Here is a 25028-nt window from a genome sequence, read left to right as displayed (position 1 = left end):
AAATCCACCAGCTGATGTGGGTATAAATGGGGGCACGCATGTCTTTCCTACCTGGCAACCCATCTCAGCATCACAACAGGGATATTTATACTGTCCATCCTGCCGTAAGACCTTGACAAACCCCTCACATGTCAGAATGGATGAGGAAATGAGCATACACCGTTTTTTTTTTTCTTACTTTTATAGGGATAGTTATGTTCCAAGCTCTCAGTGCTTTGTTAGTTGATGTTTGTTTGTAAAGTGTATGTGCCGATTCATGAATGTTGCTATTATTGTCTGTGTGTTAGAGTGTGAGTACGGCTATTGATGAGTGCTGAGGGCTTTTACAGTAAACTGTATGTGACTGAGTGAGGAGCGTCTGAACTGAGGGAGGCTCCATGTAAAGGTTGCCTGTCTCTGGAGCTCCCCGGAGTGCCCAGGCAGCCAGGCACCTTTGACCAGGACTAGGCCCCCTCATGCCTTCACACACACAGGCACACATACACACACACACACACACACACACACACCTCTCTGTGGGCCCCCCACTCTCCCTGGGGTGAGATGAGCCCACCAAGGCCCCTCCTGGAGCTGTTCCCCCAGCAGCCCTGGATCTCCACCTCTCTTACCAACCGCTCCACACAGACGTGGCTAAAAGCCAGGGGACGCCACTGTCGGGATGAGGGGTTGAGGGTGGTGGAAGATATGTATGTGTGTGTAAGTGTGCACGTGCCTGTATACGTGCATGTGTGAGTGTGTGTTTGCGTGTGTGTGTATATGCGCAGAAGGGGGGTCTATCCCCAGACACAAGTTGCTCAGTTTTTTGGAAAGTCTCTGGCCCACCCAAGAGGAAAGAGTAGGAGGAGGAGGTGGTGGGGGGGAGGGGACCGAGGCCTTGGGGGAACAAAGCCTTATTTCAAACTTGCCGAAAACAGGGGTCTTTATGCTGTGATGCTGGGGCCCCCTCCTATGTAGGGAGATGTTATCGCAAAGATGCAATATCCACCTCGGCATAGGGCCGGGGGGGCAGCTGCATAGGCCTCCAGTGTTACACTAAGTACCCCGGGGCACTGACCTCACTAATGAAGTCTCCCTTGGCTGCTGCTACCCACTACTGTACCCTCCTTTGTCTTTCACACGGGGATCTCTCACTCTATTTGTCTGTCTGCCTTTCTGTCAGCCTGCCTGGCTGGCTGCTAACAACAGCTGTGTGTGTGACCGTTGGTCATATTTTGTCTACTTTGATAGTTTGTTTATATGGCTTATTGTTAGTCTGTTTTGTGCTTGCATGGCGATGTTTGTTTGTTTTGTCTGCCGTCTTGAATTGCTCCATGATCCTTCTCTTTGAGTTTGAATGTCTGTCTTTCTTTGCCATTCGTCTATCTGCACGGCTGTCTCCATAGCTTGCTTTGAAGTGTCTCCCTGATTTACTGTCCGGCTGTCTCTTATAGTCCTTTTGACTTTGAAGCTTTCAGTTATCTAACCATCGAAGCCTCCTCTTTTAAGCTCACTGTGACTTTTATATGTGGCCTTGAGTTGCATTTAAAGATGTTACACCAAGCTCTTCAGGGAATCCACAAGTGGGTAAAGGGAAATTTGATTTTGCAAGATGGGGATCGGGAGAAAAGCACAATTAAAGTGGACGCCCCACATTCCTGTGTGGAGCCAGTGGCCTGGGGATAGGATTTGCTCAGTTTTCCTGACAGCTTGGAAATCCCACCACTCCATGGCTTGATCCTCGTCTCAGCTTGCATCTTCTGTCCCAACCCAAAATTTAAAGAGGGAAAATGATATTCATTTAGAGGAGAGACAGAAGAGGGCTATGAGGAATTTGTGTGAGCCGCGGAGACGTCGCAGTGTTTCAGGCCGGGCAATGAGTTGACAATTTGATTTCACTGTGAAAACACACTAATAGTTGTGATTTTTTTTCATACAAAGTCTGTGTCCATTTAGTTTTTGCTACAGCTATTTCTAAGCTTAGCGTGAGCTTATCAATGGTCGTATCTAAACTCTACCATAACACACTTTTGAATTAGCTGGGTCTTTGATCCTGGTGAGCTTTATACAGTCATCATATAGGATGGATCCCCCAACCTCCTGTTGATGCTGCTAAGCTGTCACTGGTCTCTTAACCCACCCATCAGTCAAGGGGTGTGGCACCCCTTCTTTGAGGCACCGAGCAAAAGGAGAGAGTCTCTCTGCAATTCCACAATGCCCAGCCCCTAGAGAGCCAAAGTGGAAAGTTTGCTTTAGCACCCGCTGGGTTAGAAGATGAAAGAGCTTTGGGATGACATGGGTCTATGGGGTGGGACAGGGGGAGCACGGAGCACGGAGGGGGGGGGGGCTTATATCTCTTTATCCCGTCTGGCGTGCTGTGGCTGGGCAGGACCCACATCAGCTGTCCACTTTTCTCCGGCTGCCAGTCGCCGTGCAGTCCAAAGCTGGCCTGTCTGCTGATGGATTACCTGGGCGAATGAGTGTACCCCTTCATCCCCCTTTGCTCTGAATATACAGCTCACCCTACCCCGCCTGAAAACCCTCACCTGAGCACCCCTGCATGGCCCTGGGGTGCAGTTATAAAAAGATGAAGGGGTCTGGGGGCTTGGGTGGGGTGGGGCAGGACTAGGGCATTTGCAGGGGTTTGTGGGGGACTGCTGTAGTGGTGTTTATGGGGGCTAGCCAGGATTAGTTGGCGGCTGGTGGTTATTGATTCAATTTGAGATGCTTTTTTATCTGCAAGCCGCCTAAGGCCAGCGCACATGCTAGGTTCCTCCAATGGGCCCTAATCCCTGCTGGTTATAAAAGGAATATGCCTTTGGTGGCGGAGGAGATGCTCTGAATGCCTGCGCTGCAGCAGCAGACAGGCATCTGTCATGTGTGTGTTTGGTTGAGCCGGCACTGGGATCAGGGGGGCTCGGCATGTTGGCTGCAGGTTTTAGCTGGTGCTGAGAGCTAGAGTAGAGAATGAGTCGGCGTACTTTCGGTATGCACCCACAATTTGCACTGCTGGTGGTAAACATGTTTCCAGCATTAACATGAATGCATGTCGGAGTTTCACTTGCGGCTCAGGAGAGCCATGAGCCACATTTTTACCTCAGCCTCACGAACATGTGATCAAGCAAGCGATAACTTAATTCATTTGTAATTTCAGTAAAAAGTGAACCGAGATTTTATTGACTGCATGCACTAAAATAAGATGTATGATTCCATCTCTCAGTCTTATCGCAAAAGTACAAATTGCCTCATATCTTTACAAAAGCAGGAGAATGAGTGAAAAGAAAGAAAATGAGTGACAGGCACCAGAAGAGAGTGAGGGGCAGAGACCACAGGTTAATGAGAAGACCAGAAGATACTGATGGATGATGAAAGAGTGATTCAGCTCTTTTTCCCCCTCCCCTCCCTCACTTGCGTGTTTATTCTGAGATTGTCATTTGTCATTGGTGGAGAGCCTTTCTTCCTCTCCTGCGACAGCCAGCTCCAAATCATGCGCAGACAGATGGAGGGGCCAGCAACTCAAATAGAGATGGGATGGGGGGGAACCAAGGCCAGCATCCCACGTTTGATGTCTCTCCCTGGGGCCTCATCCTCTCTGTCACCCCCCTGGATGGTGCTGACAGATGGAACTTCGAGACACTAACCCACTGGGGACAGTGACACAGAAGTATGAAACAGAAGGAGGGATGAGTGTGAAAGATGAATGGCTTGATGAATGGAAGTTGATGTATGAAACAATGTGAGAGGCAGTAGAATTTCACCATTTCAGCCTTTCATCATGCATGATGCATGACTCAGATTTCATGTACCTCGGTGAGCATTGTGTTAATCGAAAGAAACTGTCAAGAAAGAATGTCACCTAACTCAGAGGTTCCCTATCTTGGTCATCAGGTACCACAGTGTTATAGGTGCTTTTCTGGTCATTTAATTAGAATGATTTGCACTTAGGATGCAGTTTAATTAATTAAAAGATATTAAATGTCAAATAACTAGTATGACAGAAAGCTTAAAGGACTGCAGAGGTTGAGAGAAGGGATAGAGGATCGCTGGTCGATCTGGTTCTGCTTTGCCACATTATTATTGAGTTAATGTACTGCATTGTGTGAATGTACAGCATAATGTATGTCAGCTGTGTTCATAGTATTGTAGTAGCCCCAGTCATAGAAATAGTAGTTAATACATGCTGCTACATCCATTGTCAGTTGTTACTGTATGTTGTAGAGAGGTGACAGTTCAACAGGTGACCACTAGAGGCTGACAAACTGCTGTGACCAGTCACGGTTTGCCACAGCAACAGACTACTTGCAATTCCACACAAATCAAAAGCAAACAACAATATAACGCACACACATTAATATTCATCGTTGACCCTTATACAATCAAACCACTAACAAGCCTAAAGTAGCATGTAATGAGGAGAGCCTTTCATTTCATCTTCACTCTGAAACAATGTTGCTGAATAGCAGTCTGTTTGTCTGACTTCTGTAGCATATCTCAGATGTGTAGAAATGCAGTGCTCTTTATTCCTTTGTTAAAAGGACAAAGTACATTCACAGGTATAGTCTATAGTTGATATAATCTTGAAAGTATGTTGTTAAATAATGGTCAGGAACTGAATTAATTTTACTTGATTGTACTACTCTGCTCAGCACAATTAACAGGATTTCCTGGTTACGTAAAAAAAAAAAAAAAAAAAAAAAAACATGATGTAAGATGATTTAATTTATCAAATCAACCTACTTATCGTTGGGAGATACCAGAAGACTAACTAAGCTCCATTCAGTTGTCTCCTTCCATTCATATCTGTGCTGCCAAAGAAGCGCCAGCATCGTGCTACTATGAATGGATAATTGTTGTTGTGTCTACCTCTTGCCCAGTATGGAATTTGAGAAGCTGGATGCAGTGCAGGGGATAGTGGCAGTGCCAACCATCTGGGGCTTTCACCTGCCACCCTGCCCAAGTGCCAAGCAGGAGACCTGGATGTTAGGGGCCTGAGGTGCTGTGGCCAGCTGCCTAGAACACACTGCAATTCATCCATTCTCGTTTCCCGCTACAAAGGTGCAAGGAACTTAATTTTGGTTTCCCCGGTGGCTTAGATGTCAAATCTACAAGGAATCAAACAAGAATCTAGCACTCCATGTACTGCAATGTGTGGAATTTCTTGCTTTTTAAAAAGTTTGTTGATTTTTGCGCCTTACTCGGCCTGCATCAACACTTTTTCGCCCTATATACACACTGCGCAATTTTCTCTACTCCTTTTCTCATCCAAACACAATCAACCAAAGTCTCTTGAGTTCTCACCTTTTGTCAAACTTCCCACTGACAGTTCCTCCCTGAAACCAAAATTCCATTTGCTTGCTTGACTATGAACTTTGATTAGCTTCATTAGTGTTCCCATTTCTTCCCTATTCTCATTTCTTTCTTATTATGTCTTTTGAGTAGTCACTTAATATAGTCATAGGGCAGACTGTGATGAATACATTTGGAAAAATAATTGGGTCCTGCCATCCCGGACATGTACAATAAAAGACGCACCTGATTAACTTGATCTGACTTTGATATGGGTCTGAAATCATACAGGCAAGCACTTTTCCCGTATTTGCATTCCAAGACATGTTTTTAAAATTTAATTGTAAAAACAGAAGTAGGTCATCTGCTGCTTTTATCCACTTCTTTGGCTATCATATCCATGTTCAAATGTGCATATTTGGCCGTTATCACTGTCAGCAGATTATAAAACTGTATGAGGTGACATCTTTGCAATGCTGCCATAAAAGAGAAGGAAGCAGAGTCGGTTGCAAGTACCCCTTTCATACAGCTGAATTTGTGGAGAATGTCTTCTACGGTAAGAGAAAGATTTTCCCTCACCCATGTGGTGGAAACCGGGATGCCTGGCAGCTGTGTTCATGTTGGGGCCAAGGGGTAGGTCAAGTTTAGCTTCCCTGGCCTTTGCAGCCTGGAGCTCATTTAGCTCCCCTGTATTATGTACTGTATTTTTCTGGCCTTTCTGATTGCTGCTGCAAGCCCTGTGGAATGTAGAGCACTTATGCACAGTTGTCATTGCAGTCTCATTCCAAAAGCTGCATTCGATGGGGACATGTAGGGATGTGTGTGTGTGTGTGTGTGTGTGTGTGTGCGTGTGTGTGTGTGTGCATGTGTGTGTGTATTTATGTGTAACATCACTGGACTGGCTTGGCTTGTGTCACTGGGTTCAAATGTTCTGTACACTTATATTGAAGTCTAAGAGCAGCAGTTCGTTTTTGTACTATACAGTATGGTATCTCTCTATCTCTCTCCCACTCTCTCTCTCTCTCTCTCTCTCTCTCTCTCACTCTCTCTCTCTTTCTCTGTTTCTCCTCTCTCTCTCTGTGACCTAGCTACACAATCTCAGAGTTTCTCAGTGTCTTTCTCTGCTTTTGTCCTTCCATGTCTCTCATCCTTTAAACTTTTTTTTTTTTTTTTTTTTGCCTTTTTTCATGTCTCCCTTGCTCTTTCTCTCTCTTTCCATTGTGCCAGACCTGTTTAAACCAGGACCTTCTTTCCATACTCAGCTAGACCCTTGTCTAGCCCATAAACATTCCTTATTTTGGGAGTCATGGACCAGACATGAGTAAATGACAGCACTTGCATCCCATGTAATGGAAAAAAAACGCTTTCTTGTAGTCAGTCGCTTGAAATTCCTTCATTTGCTCAAAACCTTAAGATGAGAGAACTTATAAACACAGTGAAGTTATTTGCACTGAATCATGAGTTTATGTATTATACAAAAACACAGCACAGTAGGAATTTCTGACACAACTTCACGTACTTCCAAGGTGCATTGAGAAGGGAAAAAGTTGTTCTTTATACTACAAGTGTTTCTGGAGTTGTGTCCTCTCCATATAAAACCATAGCCATGAATTTGCTCACATATGCACTACCCCAAAAATAAAACCAAAAAGCAGGGTCAGCACAGGAAATCAACACATATTAATAGAATGTGCTTTGTTAATTCACTCTGTAATAGGTGATGGCGTTGGATAGAGCAGGAATGAATGGCAAGAGGGTGAAAAAAAGAGATAATCGAAAGAGAGAAGTACTCATTCGATTCCTCTTAACCTCAACCTTTACGCAGGTACTCCACTCACCCATGCAGCAAGTAGTACTCTAGTGATGATGCAAGAGCAGGTTTGCATGCCCCTTTCCCTCCTACCCTTTCCTCCCCTCCCTTTCCTCACCTCACTCTTTCCTCTCTCAACAACCCCCCCCCCCCCTACCCCCACCCCCACCCTTAAACCCCTCCCCCTGAACTGACATGGCATCCACCAGGCTGGGGACCAGGCTGGGGATTCTGAGGTGGCGCCCAGACTCGGATTATTTACAAGAGCTGTAGCGCTGCAGAGACTGTGGTATTTCTTCGTTCAAATGCCTGGGATGGGACGGCAGGTTATGGGGAACACAGAATCTCCAAGGCCTGTCACTCTCTCTTACACTTATCTGTTTTGTTCTTTCTCTCTGTCGCTCCGTGCCTTCTCTCTTTGGATCACATTTTTATGTTTCTTTGCAGACTAGGAAGAGTTGTCACACTCAGACACTCTGAGTCATTCATGCAGTCTCACATGCTTGTATGCACGGAAAAGCACTTGTATGATTTGCATTTAAACATACAATGGAGTAACTTCAGTCTTGAGATTAAGAGCATGACGAAGCATGTTTTGAAGTTTGGTACAACTAGATATTTCACTTTATGGTAATTAATTAAGGATATGGCATTCTTTTTCCAACAATCCCGCACTCTATGTAACAATACGGTGCTGATGGTCACCCCTGTTGACCACCAGTGCTTCCCAACCTCCTGTTATTACTTCTCTAGCCTTTTGTGACAAAGCAAAATGTTCCCTAGACTCTGTGACTGCTACTGGGCAAGACACTTGAGCCTGCCTGCATAAATGCTTCTCAGGGGATGGCGAGTGTGGTATGGTAGTGGGGTGCAGATACGGGAAATTGCATGGATGAGATCCGGCATTGATGCCGTGTTCCACATGCCCAGAATAGCCAGCCGTTCACGGATATCTCAGTACATACAAACACTGTAAATGAGAGGCCTGCAGGTGGCAAAAAGGGTCGTGAAGGGAACGGGGTGGGGGGATACTGGGGTTGGGAGGGAGAGGGTTGTTGGGATTTGAGGCTGAGTGTGGGGTGGGGGTTGTTTCTGGGGTGTGTGAGGCAGTGTGGAGTCAGCAGGGGTCAGGTTTGCTGTCTTGGGTATCAGCATCCGGACACCGAGGCCAAAACAGCACAAACTGGAGAAACGATTAGACGAAAGGAAGAGGGGGAGAGATGGAGAGATTTCCAGTGTGGGTCACACTGTTTCACGGCTACTGTAGACCCCTGGAGAGATGAGACATGGTAAAAAGGGAAAGGAAGGGGGGCTGAAGAATGAGACAGCAAAGAGAAAAGGAGAAAGGCTTGGCGTCAGTTGGGGGTTGGGGAGGGATATGTTATGACATGGAAATCCAAGCCTGTTGGCCATACTGGCCTGTGCAGGGCTTTGAGCAGCAGGAAGGCCTCAGAGTCCAGCCTGGCTGCCTTCTACCTGGTGCTGGCTAGAGCCAGGATACAAGGAATGAACCTGTCACTGACTCCTGCTTGTAAACAAACCAAATACCGTGGGAAAGATGAGGTGCGAAGCAGAGGATGCTGCTGTCTCCATGCCCTGCCTCTCTCTCCCTCTTGCTCTTGCTCATCAACCCCCAACTTTTTCCTCTTGTGTCAGCGAGAAATCAAATATCACCCCCTTCCTTCACTGATGTCCTGAACTTGTGAACTTTCTGAAAACCATGTGGCGTTTTATTTGTTTGCCACGTGAACTATTGATGTGAGCCAAAAGCTGGAGTCCAGCTCTTCATGTCTATGAAGGACTCTTGAAAAGACTCTTCAATTTAAGAGCCCATTAATCACAAAAAGATCAAATTCTTGGCTGCCATGCCTAAAAATACAGGTCATGGGCATTAAAAACAAATTGCTGAAGTTCCAACTTTTCACCATGTGCCCCTTAGTTTTAGATGTTTTCTTCGCTGGTGGGGATAAATATAGATTTCTGTCCTTGGTTCAGCATGTTTGAGTTAGAGAGTTCCAGCTAGTTTACCCATTTAATAATAAGCCAGTGTACCAGAATAGGCAATATTGCGGGTCTCTATGGCAACCACAGGCATTGCACATGAGAGACAGAGAACATGGCCATCAACAGCCAGGGAGGCAGGCAGGCGGGCAGACATTTTTAACCTTGACATTTTTGGAGAGATACCATTACAAGTTAGTCCAAGACTTCCCATCGCCAACCCAGCCATGAAACCCACTCTCAATGTTCTTTCCAGTTTTGGATACATGTCTTTTTTTCCCCCTCCTCCTCATCCTCCTCTCCCCCGACAGGTCTCGCCTGTCATTTTTAATAAATGCTTGAAACTAAGCACTGGTTTTTGTCCTGGAGGATCTAGAAATGACGAAGCAACGGCTTGTTGCAAAGACTCTCTGGAGAGGCCCTAGGGTGAGGGAATGGAGCTGGAAGGAGCTGGCCCCCGAGACGCCTGCAAGCCGTCAGGATACACATTGGCCTGGCCACAAAAATGAGCCTCTGGCCAGTGTTGGCCGCCCCTCTGGCTTTACACAAATACACTCTCACTGACACACGCACACACACCAGTGGAACAGTGTGACTGGAGGTGGCTAAGGAGCATGTAGAGAGGAAGAAAGATGATGGGAGGATTTGGGAATAGAGGGTTGAAGTGGAGGGTTGGGGTGTTATAAATTCATTCATATTTCTCCCCCTCCCTGTACAAGCAAGCCAAACCTCACTGGGTGAATCAGTGTTCCTCGTAAACAGGCCACAAGTACACAATGGCGCCTCCAACTCTAGAGAATCAGAGAGAAAGAAATGGGGGTGCAATGAGAAAATAAAGACGAAGAGATGAGAAAAAAAAGCTCCAGATTGACGTGCTGGTTAGGGGAACACACCAACAAAAATAAATAAAACAGAAAATAAGTTAAGAAGTTGTCCATAGTAATATCAAGAGGCTTATACAACTAGCACAAATACTACAGCAGGATTGTAAATGATGCTGACCCAATGTCATACTTGTGGTTTTGGGTATCACATCAGTGCTGATGGTACTCCAGAAAATCACATTTCAAGCAACCACATTTTTTTTTTTAATTTGCAGCCTATTTCTTAATTTGATGGTCATGTATTTTGAGGCTTTACAATGCACTGCAATTGTATTGCTCGACTATGGTCTGAAGCATTTTCTGTATGCCCATGAGAATCTAATTAAGCAACATAAACATACAGCGAAAATTATATGTACAGTGTAATTATTTTGTGTATTACAACATATATAATTCATGAGCCAAGCCAAAACGAGACCCTCGGTGGATTCATACACCTTTCTTACCATCGCAGTTTAGTCTTCAAGCTCTTCTATGATTGCACACAAAAGCAACAGGATCCTCTTAGGACTAATGTATTCAGATTACAGGCAATTATGGTTTATTACCATTTTGTGGGGGAAGCGGGGCTGATTTGCAGTATTTGTTCAGTGAATATCTAATAGTGGGAAGGGGAGGGAGCCTCGTGCTTCCTGCTGTGCGAGCTGTGATGCTGCAGGAGAAGTGTAGCATAGCACAAATATTAACGAGTCATTTCCCCCTCACCTGGAGGACGAAAGTGGAGCTAATCCAGATACATCAGCGCTAATTGCCCAAATAAATCACTAGTGAGCTCAGTTTGTGGCTTGTTGTCTTTCGGAGAAACAGATATGGAAAATCAAGCTATGGTCTGGTACTCATGAAAGAAACATGATTTTCTTATGTTTGAAGTTCTTTTAAACTATCTCTTTGTTGCTGCACAGTATATACTCTGATTAAACATCTAAGTTTTTGCTCTGAGTGGTAATGGCTCACAGGAAGGTTCAGTTCTTGACATGTCAACAAACACCACGCCATCGTCTTTTGAGTCGCATTCCTTTGGCGCAACCCGCATTCTGCGCGCCTTTTCTTCAATTACACACACATGCAACCTTTCACCCTTTCACTTCAGATTCTTTTTTTTTTTTTGTTTTAGTGTTGTGATTCTGTAAGTAATCATAGAGATGTGTGTCTTTGTAGTGGTAAGTGGTGGGGCTAAGGGAGGTCAATATTTAGATTTTAAATTGCCATGGCTGTGTGCTATTTACACAAGAAACACTATCATCTTAGATATTCAGATGTGTGAAATCTTTACACCAATCAATCACCAGTTGCTGAATAATCAAATGTTAAATATCTGGCGGGCAGGGACTAGCTTTAATGCTTGCCCAGCCTCACATAAGCAAGCCAAAATCAATCTCACTTTGGTCCAGTTTACTTAAAAACAAAAACAGTCTAAGCATGAGTGTTAAGTAGCTTTTGGAAAGCTAAGGACTGAGAGATTTCTTCCACTGACAAGAGTAATTTCTTTTAATATTAAGAAACTTTATCAGGGAGCAAGATGCTGCTATTGTGGAGCGGTTTTTTGGTGTAGATAGTGACAGTCTGGCAGAACGGGCCTGGCCAGTTTCTCCTTTTAACTCTACATCCATTCTGCTAATTTACCTTAACAACTTACAGAAAGAATTGCCAAATGACAGTCACTTACTGGTTACTACACCATGCTGTCAAACTCAGCATCCCACCAGTGAAATCTTTTGCCACACCAAATGTGAAGCATGAAAGGGTTGCTGTGTAGCGCTGTTCCTTTCCTCTGGACTCTCCATTTCTGTTGCCGTGTGATGGAGTCTGTGGCAGTATATTTAGGTGTACGGTTTGGGACAGGAAGAGGGGAAGCGCTGAGGTTATTTGATTGCTTCATTATGGTCATATATATGGCCATATATTTATGTATACTTTGTTATGTATGTCATTACATGTACACTAGTGAGTGTTTGTTTGTTTGTGTGCATGTGCTTGTGTGTGTGCGACTGAGTAAAGAGGGCTCAGTGTTTGGACCACCCTGTGAGCTGGGCTGAGTGACAGCATGGGCCTCAAGACTCTGGCAGTACACACACACACACACACACACACACTTACACAGGCATACACACTCAAGCACATACAGTACTCAAACACACACGTCAGCGAGCTCATTTTTCAACATGTTTTCTACTCTATTAATGTCTCATGACCAAATACATATCATGCTCCAAAGCAAACATACTGTATTAAAATGGAATAAATCACTTTGGGATCAGGAGAGAACACACACTCTCTGGTACAACACTATACCACCCAGTAGTATCACTGTGACTATACCAATGTACCTGCAGTTTTAACCCTACTCCTGTACCCTATCCTTCTCAATACCTGATTTAAAAAAGACAGGCCAAACATTATTAAAGTGATTTAGAAACAATATATTCTCTCACCATGAATTTGTGGAATAAAGTAAGTGCGGTGATGACATAAAGCTAAATTGAAATGAATTGTTGCTCATTTTCAAACCGTTTTGACTGTAATTTCCCATTAGTCACCGGTTGATTTCTCTAAATTACGACCTTTCGCTTGTAATGAATAGAGGCGTGAGTCCAGCTATTCACCACAATGAAGTGCTATCCTTGCTGAAAGTGTATGTTTAGGCCTCCAGTCTGAAATTAAAAACAGGTCAGGCTGCGATGATGTCATTCATATCAAAAGCTTAATTTTTTTGTAACATTTATTAGTAGTTGTTGAGCTCACTGTATAAAAGCCAATGTTTGTGCCCTGACCCCCTGCTATCATGTAGAGCACGCTCTGTACATGCACTTGTTGGCTTTGCTATACCCATGAGGATGTTATATGGACCAACATTTATTTTGTGAAAGCCTATACCATTGCTGTGCTGTACAACAACATTGCCACATTTAATTAGGAAAAAAAAAACATCTTTGTAATTATGTTTGTTGTTTTTTGTGCGTGTGTGTGTGTGTGTGAGAGAGAGAGAGAGAGAGAGCCTAGTGGTGTTTCTTTCTTATCTTAATCTATGGTAAGTCACATGATTGTTTTTTGTCCACCCAAGCCAAGTGTAATTTTATTTATAATTATAATGAACTTTAAACTTCCAACACACACAATAAAGGGCATTTTTGTATGGCTACCACGCCTATTAAGTACGTCCTTACCTTTATGCTGGGATCCATATGGAACGTACAAACTTGAATTATATTATCCAGCTTAAACCAGGACCACTTACCAACAAAATGCCATAAGTAAATAAAAAAAAAGGTGGTTGTTGGTTGATTTGGACATCCAGAGTCACAAGAATATAAAACAACACTGCGTCATATGTCTGTTATTACTTAAAGGTACTTCACATCACCAAGTCAATCAGAATTGAGAATTTTCATCGACCATAGTATAAAACAGCTTTTTCTTTAAACATATAACATTTCCCATAATTTCCCCAGGCAGCTTTGTCAATTTACCGTGTGTTAGCTTGCGTACCTAGAAAAGGCCTGAAACAAATGTCATATCTAATATCTTACTTGTTGTCTTAATCGCATCTTCAGGTAGGAAAATCCTCCCAGCATTTAGAGAAAGCTAAACTCTAAATACATTTATGTGAAACTTTTGTTGCAGTCAGGTGGTCACCTCAGAGCACCACTCTCACCAATGCCTTTATCCTGTGGATGCCTGGACATATATATATATATAAAAAAAGGTTGTAAATCTTGAATTGGTAACATTATATCAAAATTTTTCAAACCAAGCCTCTTCCAATTCTGTTTTTTCCTCGTGACTTCCTGATTCCAATACAGTTTAATAGTTAAAACCCACATCGTTGTGGTTCTGATGATACATAAATAATTGAAATTCCCTGTGTGACATTAATTCTTCCGTTTGACCTCGTGACCTCTCTTCTATTACATCTTGTGGTGTTAGATGATATCTGTACTGCTACTGAATCTCACTGCTCCAGTGCTTGTACTGTAGTTTAATATTGAGTAGCGGAAGTCCCAAAAATAAGACTGCTGAGAGGCAACTAATCTGATAAACCAGCTGTCTTAAATGAGAAGCCGGCATTGGTGAATGAGAAGCCGATGGAAGCTTTCTCTTATTACTCTCTAACTCTTACAGTAGATTCTACCTATTAAATCGTCCCTCTGGATCAGATAACACATAAAACATTAGGGTGTCTTAAAAAAGCATCTCAGCCAGACTAACACTGTCATTAGTCATACTTTTGGCACCTTAAGGGTCTTATAAATTTTCTATCAAACCTGCATATTAGGTCAGCATTTCATTTTAAATACCAGTAATGTAGTCACACACACTGATGCATTATTTCTGGCGTCTGAACTGTGTAAGTTTGTAAATGTGAATATTCAAATTTGCATGAAACATAAAAGAAAAGTAATGCTGTCCTTTTCACCAATGCACTTAACTCCCAGTAATTAAAAAAGATCTAAATACTTAGTATATTAATAGATGTATCACTCAGTCTACAAAGTGTGGCAGAGTGGGTTGCTGTTTGCAGTAGCAGAAAGGGAAAGTAGGAGAGATATTGGCTCGCTGGTTGCCTGGCTGACTACTACTGTAAGGACATCAAAGAGGACACAGCCAGCGCTGAGCTGATCTCCAATGATTAAAAGCAGGGGCCGCAGTAACGTCTGGATGGGCCATTTAAAACTAATGAGGGAAAATAAATAGAGCCACGGCCATTGGCATGTGGAGGTGGAGTATGTGTGTGTTTGTATGTGTGTGTCTGTGCCTCAGTCTGACTGTCTTTGAGTGACAAACAACACGTGAGAACAAGTTGGTAACATCACAGGATGTTAAACACATCAGTGCATAATGTACCTCGAGAAGATCGACGTCACTGAGCACCAAACCTTTAATTGCAGCTGAATGATCTGTCTCACAATGTCGTAAAATAATGAATTGTGTGACGTACAGTAGAATTTACACTAGAATATATTAAAAAAAAAATGCGGACAGGCAAAGTCTGCCTCCTCACTGGATGTTTCATATCTATTCTTAACGCCAGGATATATAGTCATATGCAGATAATTACTGTTGTCATATTTTACATCAAAATTGACTCACCCTGTGTGGTTGTGAGTTGTGACTGTTTATAGTATTGTGTGTGGTGCGCTTTGGGGTATGTAGGCAGGAGGCATTCGATTTTATAAATGAGTCATGTTACTCTGGATCATTTGTCCTTTCTTCCTGCTGTTGTGACTCACACAAACAGGAACATGCGCACGGAGCGAGGAGGATGACAGTAAGTGGAAGTGAAGCGCTGACACGGGGACATCAATTTGCAGATGATCTGAGGGGTAGACAACAAAAACCGTGCGCTCTGACTCATCAAAGGTGAAGGTTGTTGTAATTGATGTCTATAAGTGAATTGCGTACATCACGAGTGACATCAGCGCTGGATTGTAGGTGTTTATTAGTCATCGTGATTGCCTGAATTTACTTTTGTAGCTCAAACTTGTGAAATGAAGTGCTAGGAACTTATTTTTTACCCTCTTTTTTTTTTACGATTTCAATACACTTTTAGAACTCTTTTGCTTCTGTTGCTTTTACCACTGTGTTTTTTCATTTCTCCTACAGCAATTTATTTTAGATTTTTGTATTATTTTCTAATTTGCAGTTGTCTTCTACTTTGTCTTCTTTTCCCCCTGCTGTCATCATCATCTTTTCCATGTTCAAAGCGCAGCTTAAGCAAAGGCACAGACTGCAGAGCTCCTACAACAAGCCATAGTTTTCTTTGTTGATAATCCAAGTGCTTGGCTGGATGATAGTACGAAAAGCCAACCCATCTTAACGGATTCCAGGCCCCTTTCACAATGTGACTTTTTTATTATTACAAGTTGCATTTAGCGTCAGAGTTGAGTTATTTCTCAATCCAGCGCTCTTCCAAGATCTAATGGGCAATTATCTGTGGAGGAGAAGTTAATGGGTGTCCCATTTCACAAAGTCCCCAGTTATTTATGTCAATGAGCGCCATTGTGTGGAAACGTGGCAGACCCGTGCTAACCGCTCGACTTGTTTAGATTTTCTCTATGGAATCCCACACCCATTGTAAGCCAGCACTAACCACAAGACCGATGTGTGTGTGTGCATGCGTCTGTATGTCAGTGTGTGTGTGTTTTATACGAGTGCGTTAAGTCCAGTGTAAGACGTTCATGACCAGTGTGCATATGCGTGTGTTTATGTCAGTGTGAATAGACTAGTATAACATGTACATAAATGCAGAGACATGATGAAAGTATATACTGACAGACAAACACGCACACACATTGGCCACCCCAGTACACACAAACCCATATAAACAGACATCCCGCCTCCCACATACACCACACACGCACTCACCACAGACACTTACACAAGCAGAGCCGTAGACCTACCACCACATACTCAGACACCCCTCTCACCCCCTCCACCCCCTCCTGCACACACACACACACACACACACACACACACATGCACATAGCTAGAGACCCACAGCCACATATGCAGGCATCCCCCCCATACACACACACACACACACACACACACACACACACACACACACACACACACACAGAACCAGAGACCCACCACCAACATCAACACCCACAGGCTCAGGCTTGGTGACATCATGGCTTAGATGACAGCACGTCTTCCAGCCCCATTAGTCTGATTGTAGGTGGCTCCGCCGCAGTGATTTATGGGTAAATATCCAAAGTCTCTCTCTGCTGTGTTGATTTATGGGCCATGTTTTGGTCCCTTTGGTCCCCAGACCACAAGACTTGGGAGGGGGAATCCTGTACAAATAATGACATTATAAAACTGGAGACAGTGAGACAGAGGGAGAAAAGACCCGCCCTGTCACTCTCTCATCACCCAGCACTGTTGACATGTTTTGATTGGTCAGTTAAATCAGGAAGCACCGCACATGTACATGTGATACATGTGATAACTCTTTTTCAGTCATCTTCCAATTCCATCTTTACATCTGCCTCCCCGTGCCCACCTGTACATGCGTACCTGTCTAACTAGCCGTTAGCCATCCAGTCTTTCTGTCCCTTTGTTTTCCTAATGATGCACTGTATCTGTCTGTCAGCTCCCCCTTGTCATCTGTTTTCTCTCTCTCTCAGAAGTGTCTGAGTTTTTTAAGAGCCGCTATTAATTCTGTCTAACACAGTGGAAAATGGATTAACACAAAAAGAAAGAAAGAAAGAACACACTGTTTACATCCAATGTAACCTCCACTTCATCCTTCATTGAACATATTACTGTTTGTATTCTGTTCTCCTTTTACTTATGAAACATTTGTATGAACTCAGAAACACCTTGTGGTTATTTTTGGGAATGGTTTTGCACAACAGTGGCTGTATTATTTTGAATTTTCTGTGAACTTGTGAAGTCTGGATACAATTATGCCAAAAAGTACAGCTGTACAGTCTCAAACTATTGTGCATCCTTTAACCATCTTTTCCCTTTTGTCTCTCATTTGACTCCAGTCTATTTCTATTCAAATTGTTTCCTTTTCTTTTTATCTCTATCTCCATTTCACCCTCTTGCCCTTCTCTTTCTTTCTTCCAACCCAGATGCAAAGGATGCCCCCAGTTGATCCCTATGAGCTGCTGTGTATAATTGGGTTGTGCTACGTTACCAGAGCTTGCAAAATGTTGCCCTCAATCCAAACAAATCTGGTAAAAGATTAAGCAGTAAAAATGCACTGACCTGATGATGTAACAATTTACTAAAAAGGACAGTAGATAGCTGTAAATGTCATAAAAATCACAGTTTGGTTAATTTAGTGGCCAATTATTGCTAGTTGAAGTTTTGGAAGAGTTATATCTCAAAACCATTTCACTTTGTCTAAGTGGTACTGTGAAACATTACAAGAGCTAAAGCTGTGTTTTATATTAATGAATATCATTTTTCTTATACTTGGAGACAGATTTGCATATTTTCATTGCTTTGCTTCACTATCAATTGCACATATTTGTATAGCAAGTCAGTGAAACACATAACACTTCTCTATTAAAGTAATTCAGTGTGTATTTCAGAATCTCAAACATTTATACTTTAAATCAACTAGTAGTTATCAACAGCAAATATAATTGCACCTTAATAAGATGTAATTATTATTAAAAGTAGTCATATTATTATGTTGTTGTTGTTGTATGGGAGGCTTAGCGGAGCATAGTGTGTATCCTGAAGCCAGCTGTCACTCTCTTCACCCAGGAGCCTGTGTAAGAAGGCTTCACTGAAAGGCCACTGGGAACCCATTGAGAACCCTTCAAGGAAGTGCGTGTGGAGGTGTGCGTGTATGAGAATGTGTGTTGCGTGTGGGTGTGCATCTGCATGTGTATAATTGTGTGTGAGATATAATTAGAATAGCTTCTCCTGACTGACAGGTGTTGAGACAACCTGCTGCGACCCCTCAGTGGTGCATGCTGGGTGCTGGCACCTCCTCTAGTCTCAGCCCCAGAAACTGGCAGGTGGATTTTATTGTTGAGGAAAGCAAGGGTGGGCAGAGGGAGGGATGGACGGACACAAGTTGGAATGGGAGGTTAAAAAAAGAAAGTGTGACAGTATTTCCTGTGTGTCCATTCAGAGCAATGCCAGCATGTTTGACATTTCCACCAGCTATGAGTAATGTTCCCTATACCACTCTGTGCTCAGGCTGCACAGTACTCACTCACTGGACAATGAGGTGGCAGAGATTTGTGTGTGCCCACAGCCAGACACTGAAAACACAAAGTGACTCATAATACACCATGCCAACACTATACACAAATACTCTGTCATACATACACACATACACACAGAAACTCACACACAGCAGTTACCCACAGTCAAACTAAAGGTCACCAGCCACTGAGCACAATGTGGATTTGATGCTAAATTAATTTATATTGACGCTCACCAGAGCTAAAAGTCTGCGCGGGAGGGCAGTTTCTGTAAGAGGAGGCATGATTCACTTCCTGGTCAAGACTGTCTGCATGCTGGTTTCCATGTGTCTAATAGTCATTTTTGCAAATCAAACCCTCGACCTGTCAAAAACTCAGTGTTATGTGTCCAGCAACCATCGTAGATGATGTAGCTAGAGGTCGGTGCCTGACACCAGGCACTTTTTTGTACAAAACGTTGTACAGCATGAGTTTAAATCCACTGATCATTGGCAAAATATTTAGTGCTGACTGGAAAGCCTGAAGTGAAAATGAAGTAATTTCCAGTTGTTGAACCTGATTTTTTTTCAGTAACTTCCATAAAACGAAGTGAACCTTTTAGGAATTAACTACAGTTTGGTTAAAACCATTCCATATCATCAAATTGACCACATCACAGTCTTATTTCCACAGTCCCTCTGCATGGCTGCAGGGTTACTTCTGTACAAATTAGGAGTTGCTCATTTACAACTTATTTTGCTAAAGCTGTTGGATTTACGAATGTAATTTCCACGTGCAAGACTTTGATGACAAATGGAAAAAAATGTATTTTTATTAAAACAAAATAAATACATGTAGTTTATGTGTATTTTTCAGTCTAATTTCAGTTATTTTAAGATCAGTTATATCATTAAAAATAAAAATGATACCTTATGAGTGTTTCATGCACACTCTAGCCTATAGGGCATGTCACAATGATATCTCACGTCAGCAGGTTTCATGTTGATCAATTTAATGTTGGGAAATATCAGTTCATGATGTGAAGGGTAAATTATTATATTTTTGTCAGATATAAATGTATGTAGGTGATACTGTCATGTTGGCTTGAGACAGTAATTTGTACATCTCTATTGCTCTTCTCACGCTCCCTGTTCATTTATATATATATAAATGTATGTAGTGTAGTTATATATGTAGTGATATGTTAAAGTTATTGAACTTCTCCAAATTACTTCCCAGAAATGTTGATGTGTGAGACAACCATCACTATATATTTTAACAAAGACATAGTATATATGATAATCACTATATGCTGATGACTAGCTGTTATACTTGATTAATCAAAGAAATCACATATTGTGCTTTTTTTACTGTATGCATATATACAGTTTTCATCATTAATATTGGGGATTCCACTGAAGTAAATCTTGTAAATACACAAAAAGTTTTAGACACCTGTGAACATGAAAGACAGTCATTAGCACCATGGGGTGGTTGCACTGGGCTGAGACAGCTAATTAGCAAATTGTCTCTTTATTGCTGACTCTAGATCTTAGTGGTCCTTCCAGACTTAATTGGAAAACAAGGCTGTAGTCTCAGTTTTTCTGCATTTAATGAGCAGAAAGCCAATATAAACCCAAACAAAATAAATTCAAAAACCAGATATTTGATGCACAGGTAGAAAAACTGACAGGCCCTTGAGGAAATATGTATATAGAAGTTCTCTAAATGTCCATTTAAAGTGTTATGGATAATCCTCCAAGTGTGCTGTTGCCCTGGTTTAAGTGCTTCAGATTGCATAAGGGGGTCCCAGAGTGAAAACAAGGAAGTGAACCTGCTATGTAACGTCCCCTCTCCTCCATCCGTCCATGTCTCTCATCTAGACAACTTCTTCTTTCCCTCCTGTAAACCTTCCTCTCCTCCCCCTTCAGGCTACTGTGTCTATAATGAGCATTTCCTCCTACCCCCCCGCCACCTATTCTTTCACTCTCTTCCCCCTCCTCTCCTGTCCTCCCCTTCTCACTGTGTGCAGAATTGGAGAAGCTTATTGCCTAGCAACCACAATTAAAGTACAACAAGTCAGTGGCGGTAGCAGCCACCATCGGAGCAAGCTTTGCAAACCTTCGTGTGACCAACAGCTCTAGACAGAAAGAGAGAGAGAAAAGAAGACAATACGGAGAGTTAGATCGGGAGGGAGGCAAAACGAGCTAAAGAGTTGAAGTTGGACAGGTGAACAGCAATTAGAGCCACCACTGGAACACCACTGGGAGGACTTGGGGTTTTGGAAACCAGAGAGAAAGGGAAAGTGGAGTATCGCTCCTTGACTAGGTTCACTGGGTTTGACTCAACAGGTATGTGTGCATGCTGGAATTAACAGAGGCAAAGTGAAGGTATTCAGAAAATATGATGCTGTTTGTGTGTGGTACTGCTTGAGGATTTGTGTTTATCTGTGAGGCAGTATTTGAAGAAACGCATGATAAGCGGATTATGCTTTTGAGGCATTTGGCAAGAATACAGCATATATTGTCACTGTGATTTCACGGCTGTGAGGGAATGCCAAGTCTTTTTGGTACCTGCTGTAAAGGTATGCTTTCACTCACCTGCCTCCACACACGCACACATACATATACACTAAGAGAGATGAAAGCTTAAACCTGTGGGTAAAACTCAAAAATGATGAATGGCTCTGATTAATTGTTTCTTACCATGTATTTATTATAATTACAGCCATGTAATACATTCCAAATAGTCAGATAATCTATTCTTTAAAATTGTTTAATTTAATTATTTTCAACATTTCATTGTGCAACATTTGCCCTACTTATAATTACTTATAATGCCCTCCTACTAACTACACTTGGCATGTAAAATCTGCTAATATTCTCCCGCACATTCCCCACTTGCATTACGATAAATGACTAAGGTGTTAAGAATAGCTCTATTAGTTGTCAGGTGCATTCTCTCCTGTAAGCATTGCCTCCGGAAATGTGCTTCTTTTTTTCGGGAGGAGGGCTTAGGTTGATTTGACTGAGTGGTGACTGAAATGCAACAAGATGCGTGATGAGGGAAAGGTTTTGCTCTTATTTTAGTATGATTGTCAGTGATACTTTGTGTGGACAGAGGTGAGAGGGTGCAGGTGGCAGGATGCATGAACACTGCAAAGACAGCTTTTCACAGGCTAGAGTACATACAGGCAAAATATCATTTGATGCCATTGATCAGATTCAGCTAAACTGACTGATTGATGATAAAAGTCAAATGGAACAAGGAACAGCTTTTCATTTAAGCTGAGTTTACATATTTCTGTTTGCCAGAGGACATTGGGCAGGACATGTTCAATCGTATATGTGTCTATGGTACTTGTCATCAATTTAAGGTTCTTCATAGTAAACACTAATCAGCCACAAGGTTGCATTTAAGGTGTAAGGCACTTTTATTGCATGATTGGGAAGAAACCGACAAGAGAGGCAAGGGCTGGAATCGTTCAAAAATCTATAATGACAATATCAGATTATTTGTACACTAGTAATCGGGAATATTGTTAATGTCTGAGTCATAAATTTAAAAACTCAATATATGTTTTGGCACATTTTTCATTTCATCATGACTTCAATTTATTTAGCATAGTCATTTCATAATGGTCTAAAAATATCTCACTCCTAGTGATACATTCAGTGTTTTTCCATTCACTCAAAATGTTTTGACTTTGATTCTGAAACCAAGCTGAAAATGCCTTGAATAATATAAAAAAGTATTCTTCTCCAGTCAATGGGGAAATCACAATCTGTAACTGCATGTCATTCTGTAGTAATGGTATTCCTGTAAAGTAGATCATTTGGACAAAGTTTCTGCCTTAAGAAAAAGAAATGAAGTCTGAGCTGTCATGCTCGGATGCGGTCATTAATTCAGCCTGAACAGTGGCTCTAAAATAGTCCTCCTTCACCCCCCGCAGACATATCTTTCAAATGAAGGACACCCACCTGCCCTCATCCCTCCTGGCAGAGTGGCACTACCTGAGGGCACTGTGGGGGAGCTGGAAGGTGAAAGGTCAATCACTCTGTATGGCATATCCTGTCCCCACCAGGAGGATGAAACTGGTATGCAGACGTGTATGCGCAGTCACTTAGCGGTCAAAATGTCACGGCACTGCACACATAAAAGCACACACACTCAAAACACCTGAGTAGAGAAGTCACTCGCTGGTCAAAATGTCAGTGCACTGCACACATAAAAGCACAACACCTCTCTTTGATGTTCGGTTTAAAATTCAAAGGGAGGAAATGCCTTTTCCTGACTTCTTTTTTCAGCGTACATTCGCAGTACTGTGCCATTCAAACGTTTACACTGTAAGTCCTCGAAGAAGGAGCTCGCACCAAAGTCAACAAACACCAGTAAATGTCCATTAATGGCTCAAGTGTTCTGATAATATTGGAGTAAATCCTGTAGTGTAGAGATATGGTTGGAACATGCTGCCTGTACTCAACCCACCCGGAGCCTGTGTGGCAATTTTGTCATAGTTGCCACACACGATGGCCACTAAGTGCTATGAGCCACACTGGGTTACAAGCAGATTATGTCATCAAATGACTGACAGTATTGGCTTGGCCCACTCACTCAGGGGTTCGCATGCTTCATTGAGTCCCAAGGTGCTACCAGTGATGGAACATGGCAGGGGGTGTGAACGGGTAGGATAAACACTGTTGTCTCCCCTTCTCATTTTAGGAGCCTGAATTAGCCTCTTTGCCAAAGATGCAAAAATGCAAAACAGCAACACAGTTTCACTCCAAAAATGTCTTCAGCCTGAGGCTAGTTGTGGGTGTGTGCGTGAGTGTTTATGTGAGTGTCTGTGTGTCTTGTGTGTGTGCGATTCTCTCTGTGTCAGCATGTGTCTGTGAGTACTACACACCTCCAGAAGACAATGGACAGCGGGGGGAAAACTATGTGTTTGTCTGCACATTCGTGCATAGGTGTGTGCTTGTGTCAGTGTGTTTGCATGTGTGTCTAATAAATCGGCTGCGCCAGAGGGATGTATTCAAACGTCCCCTGTTGAGCAGAGCTGGCAGGTAGCATTATTTTTGCGCTCGGAGTTTGTGAACTCCCTCGACATTGCCATCAGGGAAATGGCTTTTAAACATGTCTCTGACTTTCTCTTCTTCCCTCTTAAACACACACACATGAACACATACACCAAATTTTGATAAATGCACATGAATAAAGCATATCCACTAGATAAGTGTTTGTAATTCTAGCCAGGGAGCTAATTATTTTTCATTGGACACAAGGTCATTACCCATGTAATTGGCTCTTACAGGGGGACATTGATCATTCGGTGTTGCCTCGAAGCCAAATGTTCAGATTAGTGGGAGGATGGAGACATACATTAACTGTAGGTCACGTCGACTTTAACAAACAAAACTCAATTAAGGGAGAAAGCGGAATATGTGTGTCTGTGTTTGTGTTTGGGCCATTAGATTGTTTTTCAGGTAAATTAACTTGCTGATGCTCTGATTTAGTACAGTACCTTTTATTGAGACCCTTAAGTAAATATTTTTCTTTTATTTTCTGCCTGTAAAATACTATTACTGTACAAATCATGTTTTTTTTCCATCATTAAATCTAACCAGTTGTTTGTGTTGTTGAAGGACATTTTTCATGTAGCTGGATGAAGCCATCTGAGCCTCCAGGATGGTTAAGCCAAAATAAATGTAACAAATTACAAGGGGATTTTTTGCATGTACATGTTTATTGTTATATGTCCTCTGAACCACCTCATTTCAAAGCATGTAGGGGAATATTCTCTCTGAGGATTTAAGAATGAACAACTACAATATGACAATGTCTGTTTTTCTTCTCTTATTTACAGAGTCTGGGCTCTGCTGACCGGAAGGAGAATCAGCACAAGAAGTAAGTCCCATTCGTTCACCTTTTCATAGACTTTTTGACTATTTTTCGTTTTTCAGCTGAACAACATTACTGCCAATGAATGGTAACACATTACTTTAAGTCCCCCTATTTAGCATTTATTAGCAGCACATAAACATTTAATAGATGTTTCATGACACACTATATTTTAGTTAGAAGCAGATTTGACAAGACATTTTTAAGTGTTTATTAATGTTAAGTATTTGTGAACAATTATAACTCCTCATATGGAAACATATTCTAGATAATTGCAATTTTGTTTCACTTTTTTGTCATTTATTATTTGTTTATACACCACACACATGGGTGCCCACAGGAGGAGTTATAGTTACTGACAAAATACTGTACATTAATAAACACATATATCTGCTTACAACTACATTATAGTATGTTGTAAACTATCTATTAACTGTTTATATACTGCTAATAAATGCTAAATAGGGAAACTCAAAGTAAAAGTGTTACAGAAGAATCAAATGGCCAAGTGCAAGTTCA

At 42.2% G+C, this 25028-nt stretch overlaps 1 protein-coding gene across 4 annotated transcripts in view; it reads left to right on the top strand.

Moving 5' to 3' along the window:
- The window catches only part of LOC122970856 (ankyrin repeat and fibronectin type-III domain-containing protein 1), a 144604-nt gene that overhangs the window by 65378 nt on the left and 54198 nt on the right, over positions 1 to 25028 (top strand). For all 4 annotated transcript variants that reach the window (XM_044337180.1, XM_044337181.1, XM_044337179.1 and 1 more), the window contains one exon: positions 24475 to 24515. In XM_044337180.1, the coding sequence (XP_044193115.1) occupies positions 24475 to 24515 (41 nt within the window). The remainder of the gene's footprint in view (positions 1 to 24474; positions 24516 to 25028) is intronic.

Source organism: Thunnus albacares, chromosome 20, assembly GCF_914725855.1.
Source record: "Thunnus albacares chromosome 20, fThuAlb1.1, whole genome shotgun sequence".
Taxonomy (NCBI): domain Eukaryota; kingdom Metazoa; phylum Chordata; class Actinopteri; order Scombriformes; family Scombridae; genus Thunnus; species Thunnus albacares.
This window is presented reverse-complemented; position numbering and strand designations above follow the sequence as displayed.